The sequence below is a fragment of the Eptatretus burgeri genome, chromosome 18 (assembly GCF_056783735.1).
Source record: "Eptatretus burgeri isolate ZD-2024b chromosome 18, Ebu_testis_v1, whole genome shotgun sequence".
NCBI lineage: Eukaryota > Metazoa > Chordata > Myxini > Myxiniformes > Myxinidae > Eptatretus > Eptatretus burgeri.
In genome coordinates, this window is record NC_140978.1 from 12,320,317 (window position 1) to 12,330,316 (window position 10,000).

Sequence of the window (10,000 nt, forward strand, 5' to 3'; positions counted from 1 at the left end):
TCATTTCTCATCTTTATTCCGGTTGCAACATTTATAGTAATATTCAGCTATCTTGGGCTGACACTAATGACTAAGGGAATAAAAAGCTCATGACACTTAAGAAAAAAATATATCACCGGATGGCTTAATTGGAATGCTTTTTTTCATCAACTTATTGTTGTTGTTTCATCAACCAAAGAATAGGATGTGTGTGTTGTGTCTGCATCCAAATATACTAAAATGGAGATTATTCATTCTCAGATATAAATATTTTCTCTCCCGATTTTTGATGTATCACTACAGAGCATCAGTGCTGCCGAAACAGTTTCTTGGTAAGGGTTATACTGGGTGGTTTGCCATTGCCTTCCCAGCAGTCGTTGGGGCAAAAATTTGTAATTTGTTCATGGTGATGGCGATAGTTCACCTACTTTTAACAAAAAGGACACTGTGGGATCTTTAACATCCCCCAACTAATGTGAGCAGATGGGACATACAGTTTAACTTGCATCTGAGGGACGGCACACACATTGATGAATCACCCTGCCTGTGAAACGGGCAGTTTCTAACTGGGCCGAGATGATTCTACTCTCAACCGACTTGTTGAAAGAAGTTTAACAAACAATTCATTTTCTGTGCATGACTTGTTTTGTTTGTTTGTTTTTCTTCCTCTCTCCAGCTTTGGTTTGCCTTCAACAGTGGATTTTCTGGGCAAATTTTGTTTGAAAGATGGTGCATTGGTCTTTATAATGTGGTGAGTGATTGCTGGCTCAGGTAGCACACAAACATTTCAAATTTCAATTGTGAATTAAACATGAGCCTCTGGCAATGTGGACTTGGCAAGGGAACTGGAAAATTGTATCGGCGAAAGTATTGTAGATTTTTTGGCAGGCAATCTGAGCACATGTCCTCTGGCATGCTCTCCACAGGTGTTCCTTGCACTGCCTCCGTTCACACTGGGTATCTTCGATCGCCCTTGCAGTGCCAACAGCATGCTGAGATTCCCCGAACTCTACAAGGTCTCACAAAGCGCCGCTGGATTCAACTCCAAGGTCACTGCTTTGCACATTGAGAAGAATTTTGTAAATTTTGACGTTGGAAGTGTTGCCAATTTTTATTCACCTCTACGTGATATTTTCCTGATGGCTTATCAAAGAAAGGATATCATCATGATGACTATGATTATTCTTGTCAGATGGGTATCACCAAAGGATCTGACTATGTGGGTACAAACCCATGGGTATAGTTATTTTTACAGAAATGTTGAGACTGCAGGAAGGAGCAAAACCCAATGATGTGACATCTTTAGTATGGGGTCATATAGTATGTTGGATTACCTCAAATATTTTGCACACTGGTTGGCCAGTCCTGAAGTTTGATCAGAGCTAGTTAGGACAGTGAACGCAAATCCAACAGCTTATACTTATAGTCGGGTTGGGAATCGAACTCAGACGAGACTGCTCAAAAAGTAAGTGCACAACTTCTGTACAATCCTGTTGACCTTCAGGTTGGAACAAAAATATATTTACTGCATATTGGTTTTTACAGCCATTTTGATCATTATTTCATTCAATTTAATAGATGAGCATTCAAATTCACACCTGCTGGACGAATTAACGTTTTAATGTTGAATTTGAAGCATTCCATTTCATTTATGGGCAGAAGTGAATTATGTTTTGCAAGTCAAAATCACGTCTGCCTCATTCAATTTTGAAATTTTAAACACAAATTCCCAGTCTCACCATTCAACTTCAAACCAGATGTTACACAGTGACATCAGACCCCACTTGGCCTTTTCTTTTTCATGTATGAGCAATCTATTTCATGTTTGAGGAGTACAAAATCATAACAGTTAGTGTCTGTTACCTCTGCCACCGAAGGTGGATGGAGGTTATGTTTTCACACCTGTCTATTTATGAACAAAATTTCTCAAAAAGTTGTTGACGGATTTGGATGAAACATGGTGGGCATGTTGGGTATGCAACGAGGAAGAATTGATTCTATTTTGGTGAAGATCTGAATTTGGATCTGAGAATTGTTTGTGTGATTCTTCACCATTAAGCTATATGGCTAAAGCAACATATAGCATGATATCTAAAAACGTTGTGGACGGATTTGGACAAAACTTGGTGGGCAGTTTGGGTATGTAACAAGGAAGAGTTGATTCGATTTTTTTGGAGATCTGAATCCGGATCCTGATCCGAGAATTTTTCAAGTGATTCATCACATTGAGTGAGTGATTGGGGTTAAACGATGTACTGTATAGCACGATAATTCAAAAAATTATGCATGAATTCGGACGAAACTTGGTGGATGAGTTTGCTAGGTGACAAAAACAAATTGATTAAATTTTCTTTCATGTCCGAATCCATATCCGGCCTATCAGTGGGATACAAAAACGTAAACTAATCAGCCTGGCGGAGGTATGTGCTCTACCGAGTGCCCTTCGAGGGCACTTTTGTTTTTTCCAGTTTTACTTCATGTTATGTCTTTTCTTGCTCTTGAATACATTTTATCCAAAAATGTAACCACTGGATATTGACAATTCCTCGAGGAAGTCTACACCCCTTTCAAAATTTGCACCTTTTGTTGCCTTATAGCCTGGAATTAAATTGCATCAAACCAGATTTTTCCACCTTTATTTACACATCGTAACCCACAACTTCCAAGTGAAAAACAAATTCTACATATTTGAGAAAATTAAATAGAAATACAAAACGAGAATATCTTGGTTGGATAAGTGTCCACCCTCCTTATAGCAATGGTAAATTTCCTCAGGTGTAAAGAATCACCTTCAAAAATCACACACCAAGTTAACTGGCCTCCACCTGTGTTAAATTGCAGTGATTCTCATTATTTCAGAATAAAATCAGCTGTTCCTGAAGGTTTCCTCTGCTGGGTAGTGCATTTCACAGCAAAAAACTCAACCACGAGCATCACAGAGCTTTGAAAAGATCTGTGCCTTTCGACAACTGTGTGTGTGTGTGTGTGTGTGTGTGTGTGTGTGTGTGTGTGTGTGTGTGTGTGTGTGTGTGTGTGTGTGTGTGTGTGTGTATACAGTTATACACACATTGATACGGTGACACCATTTGAACTGCCAGCCTGCAGTCATCATGAAATACGTTGCTAGTTTGCAATGAGAGAGACTCTCTCCGGTGTTGACGAGTCATGTCATGCTTTTAAATAGCTTTAAACATCATAAATATGTCTCCAACACTCCCTGATGGGGGCTGGTGAGGAAAGACAATATGCTCGAGCGGGCTGCCATTGTAAATGACATGTACGCACTTTAGGTTGGAATTTGAAAGCACATATATTGGGAATTCCAATGCACACTCGTGCATTTGAATGCTGAAATACCAACAGCTGCTGACATGAGTGAAATTTAATGCAGTTCATGTGACTCTTAAATTGACTGCATGTTTAAGAAAGTCAAATACTGAGAAAATGAAATTGAGCAGCCGTTCTAGATATTTGAATGATCACATCGAGGAAGCATTAGATTTCAAATGAAATTGAATGATCATGCAGTCAAATTGAATGCCAAAAGATGAAAATGGCCAGGAAAGCTTAAATATTATTTTAGAAACACCAGTTCTACTGCAAAAAAACATAAAATAAGGTATCCCGACATGCTGTCTGCTGTGCACATACTGGTTATTTTTTTGTGGAAATTTGTGCAAGCCTTGATGATCATAATGGATTGATGGAGAAAAATTGGAGCAGGAATCTTATTACTGGTAGTTATTTTGGAGAAGTTTGTTACAAAGTTTCAACTCTTACTTTAATACCACACATATATAAATGTAGGATTTATAAGCGAAAGTTCATATGCATTTCCTTCAAATATGACCGTTTGTTTTTGCTTAATTAAAGACATATTTTTAAGGTGTGTACTTAACCTGGTTGACAGACACCAGTGGAATTATTAATTGAATGAGGGAAAAAAATTACAAGTATCGTATGTAGATCTTTACCTCTTTGCCAATATAACACTACCTTATCGATCTGTATACAAAGTTTTTTGTTGCAAAAACTGGTTGAATACATCGATAATGTCTTCAACAAAGATGACGACCTAAGAAATGTAATAGATTTTAGTGAAAGTATTTCTGGCATTATAACCAGAATGGGTTTCTCCTATTTTAAAATCTCATTTTTATCATCTGTATATGCCAGTTGGTTGAGCTGTAATTCTGTGTGATGTTTTCGCATGAGGACTTTGGTGACAGTACTTATAATACTATTGAACTACATGGACAAAGCCTGTGCAGCTATCACCTTTGGAGCCTTTATCATAACACTTTGTCTCCAGAATGCAGGATAAAATATGTAAGCCAATATTATGCCTCCAACACAATTTGGGAAAAGTAGCCGTTGCTGTCAGCGTGACTAAAAAGCAAGAGACACATTAGCAAAATGTCGATGTGCAAAGGGATTGTGAGAATTCTGGCATGGCTGTAGAGCTTTGTCTGATTGAGAGTAATTTGAAGTGATGTGAGATGTCCTTTTGTCTGCGGAACTGGGAACATGGTTACTATAGAAGGTCTTGGTTATCGTGAGCTGTAATACAATTTAATCTTGAAAGTACCCGTTTGCAAGATTAAATGAAACCATCGAATTGCAAATGGAATTGAAGTTTGAGGTCAAATGCCAAAGCTGGTCTGTTTGCATTGCTTGTTTGTAAAGATTTTTTTTGATACCTCCTCCTTTGTTTGTTTTTGTCTTTGCAGTTGCTTTTGAAAGTCATTGTTCCTTGATGTTTGTTGTATTTGAGATTTGAAAGACTTGTAGGTTTTGTTTTTGGTGTACTTTAATCTATGATGATTTGCACCTCGCCCAGAATATATAGACTTGGCTTTGCATAAAACCTGCACCCTCTACTGATGACTGGATTTCTATTCATAATGAGGAAGAGCGAGAGAAATAACCAAGAGAAGTTATTTAACCTTGCTCTTTTTACAAGAACCAGGCAAACTTCTTCAACAGCCCCCGAAGTATTTACTTAGCGATGGCTTTGGCAGATGGTTTATTTACACCTTCTATGCTCATACCTGCTCACTTTTCAAATGCAAATGTGAGATAAGATGCCCGAACAGCAGCAAAGCCTACATATACTCATGACTGGAAGCTGCGACACTGCCATCGACTTGCTACATTTGCCACTTGTCACCAACTTGCTGTGGACATTAAGAGGTGCAATACACATATAAAAAGGCACACACACACACACACACACACACACACACACACACACACACACACACACACACACACACACACACACACACACACACACACACACACACACACACACACACACACACACACACACACACACACACACATCTCTCTCTTGAAACATGTGGAGTGTGACGAGCACTCCCCCGATCTCCATTGGTCATAATTCTACATCCTACATCAGCAGGAACAATCGTCTGGGTGGCAGATGGATGGTTGTTATAAGCGGATTATGCGGTTTTACCATGTGGGATATCCGCGGCGATGCTCACCATACCATTTAGGAGGTGTGTCTGATGTTTAATTGATGAATGTGGTCATCATTGGTTAGATATTTATCGGTATGCCGTCCCGATGAGGGCAAACAAGCCCAAAATCAGGATAGGCAGCTCCGTTTGACGTTTAACTGATTCTGACCATGTAATCTTTCTCTGTCTGTTTGACAGAGTCGCTGGGCTGAGGCCTCCAGATTAGAGGTGATGCTTTGGTGTAGGACTATGTCCAATGGAGATCGGGGGAGTGCTCGTCACACTCCACATGTTTCAAGAGAGAGATAGGTGTGTGTGTGTGTGTGTGTGTCTAAGCCCCTTTTATGTGTGTATTGCACCTCTTAATGTCCATTGGAAGTAGGTGGCAGATATATATATATATATATATATATATATATATATATATATATATATATATATATATATATATATATATATATATGTAACGAATTTGGAATTCGATTGCTCACAACATACAGGTTCCTTTCGGCCTAAGTCACATTTGCTCTACGGCGGTCGTGCGCCCTCTGAATTGACAGAAACGTGCGGCGGCCACAGAGTTTCTGCGGTGGCCTCAGGGTGGCCCTACGCGCTTGGCTATATTTTACAGGTCGTAAGGTCGCCGAGGAATTATAACGCGGAGCTATAACTTTTTTCATTTCTACGTTCGCCATAGCAATTCGACAAGCCGAAAAAAAAAAAAACTGGTAAAAATAAAATTAAAAAATTAACCCACTCGTTACCGTCTGTCTGGCTGTACGTTCGCCTTAGGGCCCCCTGCGGTCGCCTTGCGGGCACCTTGAGGCTATCTTGCGTCTGCCTTGAAAATTCTATGGCCGCCGCAAGAACGCCCTAAGGTCACCGTGCGACAAAATCAAAGACCGTACGGCAACCCCACGTTTTCGGTGTCCACAATTTCTAAGACCTAAGGCCTAAGTAAAATTTGCTCTACGGCAAGGATATGGCAGCCGTACGCCCTCTGAATTGACAGAAACGTGCAGCGGCCGCAGAGTTTCTGCGGTGGCCTCAGGGTGGCCCTACGCCGTTTGGCTATATTTTATAGGCCGTTGGGGTCGCCGTGGAATTATAGCACGGAGTTATAACTTTTTTTCATTTCTACATTCGCCGTAGTAATTCGACAAGCCGAAAAAAAAAAAACTGGTAAAAAAACAAAAACAAATAAAATCGACCCATTCGTTACCGTCCGTCTGGCCGCACGTTCGCCTTAGGGCCCCCCTGTGGTCCCCCTGCGGTCGCCTTACGGGCACCTTGCGTCTGCCTTGAAAATTCCATGGCCACCGCAGGAACGCCCTAAGGTCACCGTGCGACATCAAATCAAAGACCGTACGGCAACCCCACGTTTTCGGTCTCCACAATTTATAAATACGCCGTGCAGCTCCCCAAAAGATAAAAACATATGTGACTGCTACATCGACATTTTTTTGGAGGTGGTTCCTCGGGGAAGCGACGCATCGACGGAAAGGATTGGCTACTCGTCTCACCAGCACGTGTTGAGAAGCGCGGGAGGATTCGCGGGAGCTCGGGAAGGATCGCGGCTCACGGCGATTGGATCCAGCTCGCTCTCGCTGGAGCCCGGGTCCGAACAACTTGAAGACCAAAAGAGGTGGAGAGGTTCAAGATAGGCTCTGGGTTTCAGCTCACCTGTCCTCCGAGCTGTAGCTCGTTATTAAAGTCCTCTGCCACCATTTCTTGGGTGTGTGTGTGTGTGTGTGTGTGTGTGTGTGTGTGTGTGTGTGTGTGTGTGTGTGTGCGCGCGCGCGCGTACGTGTGTCCGTGGGCCCGTCTCTAATAAGAAGGGAATTGTTAAGTGCTTTGTGTGTTGTAAATTTTTGCATTGCATTTCGTATAGACGGTCGTAGTTCTTTTGTCGTGCTTTTGTTGCTTGTATAATTGCATACCTGTTTTGCCTTGTCTAATTGCATACGTGCTTTATTATAATAAATGTCCTTGTGTGAATGTAAACCTGTTCGTTGCGTCCTCTTCCCTTAATTGAGCTGCCATCTTGCACTCGGAATATAGTTGGTTTTTAAATAGCCGGTAAAGTGATTGGGTCCAACGGGACTGCGTGATAATACCCCGCTCGGTTATCCCAAAAGGAAGCGAGCTGCTTAAGCAGCTCGTTTCCAAGCGGTCCCGTTGAGGTACAATCTCTCGGTAACCTTCCCGCGTGAATAATTAGGTAAATCGATGATTTGGCGATCGGACCCTGTAGCGCGAGTCGAGTACTGACAAGGTTGTGGTGTAGTTAAAAACACACCCGTGGCTGGTTTTTGGCGTTGATCCGGAAAGCCGCGACTGAATTGTCCGTTCGGTGGGCGAAGCGCCCGCTATTGGTTCGACGCGGTCGTTCGCACGCCGGCGGGCGGAAATCTACAACACTGTTGTCAGGACATGGGGTACAGATTCATTCCCTCCACACTAAATTAACGGAACCAGATCAAGGGTGTGCGAGGCGATCCTCCGGTTCCATTAAATTCCGAGTTTAAATTATTTCCGATACGCAAGATGGCAGTTCAAGGCGAATGGGAGCAGGGGGTAATGAATTTAGAAATTTTAGAAATCACGGCTCAGGGTGAAATGACCGTGCAGAACATGCCCATTATGCAAGTTGAACACCCCCCACAAACAAATGCAGAGTCCGCAATAGGCGCAGCGGTGGGGGCCGCGGTGTATGACACCCCCCTCCCCTTCTCCATCAAAATTCCTCCTCAGTCCCCGGCAGATCCGTGCCCGATAATGGCGAACCGACTGCCACGTGGTTATTTGATGTAAGAGACATGCTCGAGGCGTTGATGGGAAAAATGGAGACAAATATACAAAGCAAAATGGATGGCATGAAGGAAGAAATGAAAGAAATGCGGGGTGAAATGCAGCGCATGGGGCTGGATCTCCAGGCTGGGCCAAAGACAATTGTGGCAATTGCGAGGAGCGAAACGCGGGCAGTGGAGCTCAAAATGGCGACGCCACATGCTGGAGCGAGCGAGCTGAGAGGGAGTGTGGACTGTGTCGGCCCCGTGGTGGAGGACAAAATAATATGGGAGACGTGTTGGACGAGACTAGTAACGGCAGAGAGAGAGTGACGGTGACAGAGAGGGAAAAATTAAAAGGGGAGACCGAAACGTGTAAGATGAGACATGAGGTGACGACGGCAGCAATAATAGTGGAGACGAAGGAAACAAACAAGGTGACGGAAAGGCAAATAGTCACGGAAACAGAGACACGGGAGATAGAGGATGAATTGGACAGGGTGGAAGAAACTAAAAACGAACACACACACAGAGGCAGCGAGGGACCATGAGGGGGAGCTCAGGGAAGGTGTCGTGACCCGGTGCAAGCAGCTGGATAGCCTCCTTCAGGAACGAGGGGAGGGAATGTGCCCCCTTGAAGCAGATCGCGAACAGGTGGGTCCGGTCGAGCTTTGCGAGGTGGAGCGGATGAGTGAGGCGAACGGGTGCACGCGGAGCTTGGGGGTTATGGAAACCCTGGGACCCCTTGTGGTAGCGCAAATCCCTAGTGTGGTCGTCCTGGTGTGTGTGGTTACGAGTGTGGCGAAATGCGTGCTGGAAAGCACGCATTGTGTGAGTGAAACCCCGTGTGTAAGTGTTATGTCATGTGTAAGTGATTCCCCGTGTGCGAGTGAAACCCCGTGTATGGAAGAAGCACGATGCGTGAGTGAAAAGGTGTTTAAGGTAGAAGCGCTGTGTGTGAAAGAAACCACGTGTGTGAGGTCGTGGTATGAAAGAGAAATGGCGGTTGGTATGCGAGAGGGCACAACCGCGTGTCCGAGTGCCAGGGTGGAGTGTGTGAGCGTCAGCGCACGTGAGAATGTGCGCGTGAGAGTGCGACAGACGGTGCCAAACGAGGGACAAAGGCCGAGTCGCGGCCGTAGCTATTTTTGGGACATGCCGGATTGGCACAGCAGCGCGCACCGGGTCCGTGCCTTGCTACGCACGAGGCCGCCACGTGCGCGCCTGCGTGAGTGAAATCCAGTCCGGAAACGTCCGCGGTGGATACATGTTGATTCCGCGGGACGGAAAAAAGGTAGGCTGGAAATGGGAATTTGATTCGGACGGGTTCTCCACGTGGCTGTGTTTGTAAAGCTCCGACGAGCAGAGAACATGTGCTGGCGTGGGGAACCCCTCGAAACGCGGGGCTTGCTTTGGGATGAGCAGTGACGTCGTGGCTGCATGGTTGAAATCCGGCAGAAGGGAATCCCTGCCGGATGTTACCGTCCAAGGGGACGAGGTGCGCGAACAGCTGCCAAGACGTCACGGGCAGGTTGCGAATTACCTGCCCTCTGCGAAGAGGGAAGGCAATTCTGGGAAGGGAAGGGAAGGCAAACCCTCTTCTGCGAAGAGGGAAGAGGGCAACTTTCCAAAATGGAAAGTTCCGCGGTGGTGTGCGCAGGGAAAAAAAAGCAAGCCTCGCCACTTCGAGTGGTCACGAGCCCAAGGCAGGGGGTGGAAGACCCCCCCCACCACTCTTAGGGGGCA

General features: G+C 44.5%; 1 protein-coding gene across 3 annotated transcripts in view; it reads left to right on the forward strand.

Moving 5' to 3' along the window:
• Positions 1-10,000, forward strand: part of LOC147008622 (phospholipid-transporting ATPase IA-like) — a 449,885-nt gene that overhangs the window by 278,751 nt on the left and 161,134 nt on the right. For all 3 annotated transcript variants that reach the window (XR_015053196.1, XM_085863761.1, XM_085863762.1), the window contains 2 exons: positions 656-730; positions 906-1,028. Coding sequence is in view for 2 of the 3 variants with exons in the window: in XM_085863761.1 (XP_085719887.1) it covers positions 656-730; positions 906-1,028 (198 nt within the window). In the remaining variant the exon portion in view is untranslated. The remainder of the gene's footprint in view (positions 1-655; positions 731-905; positions 1,029-10,000) is intronic.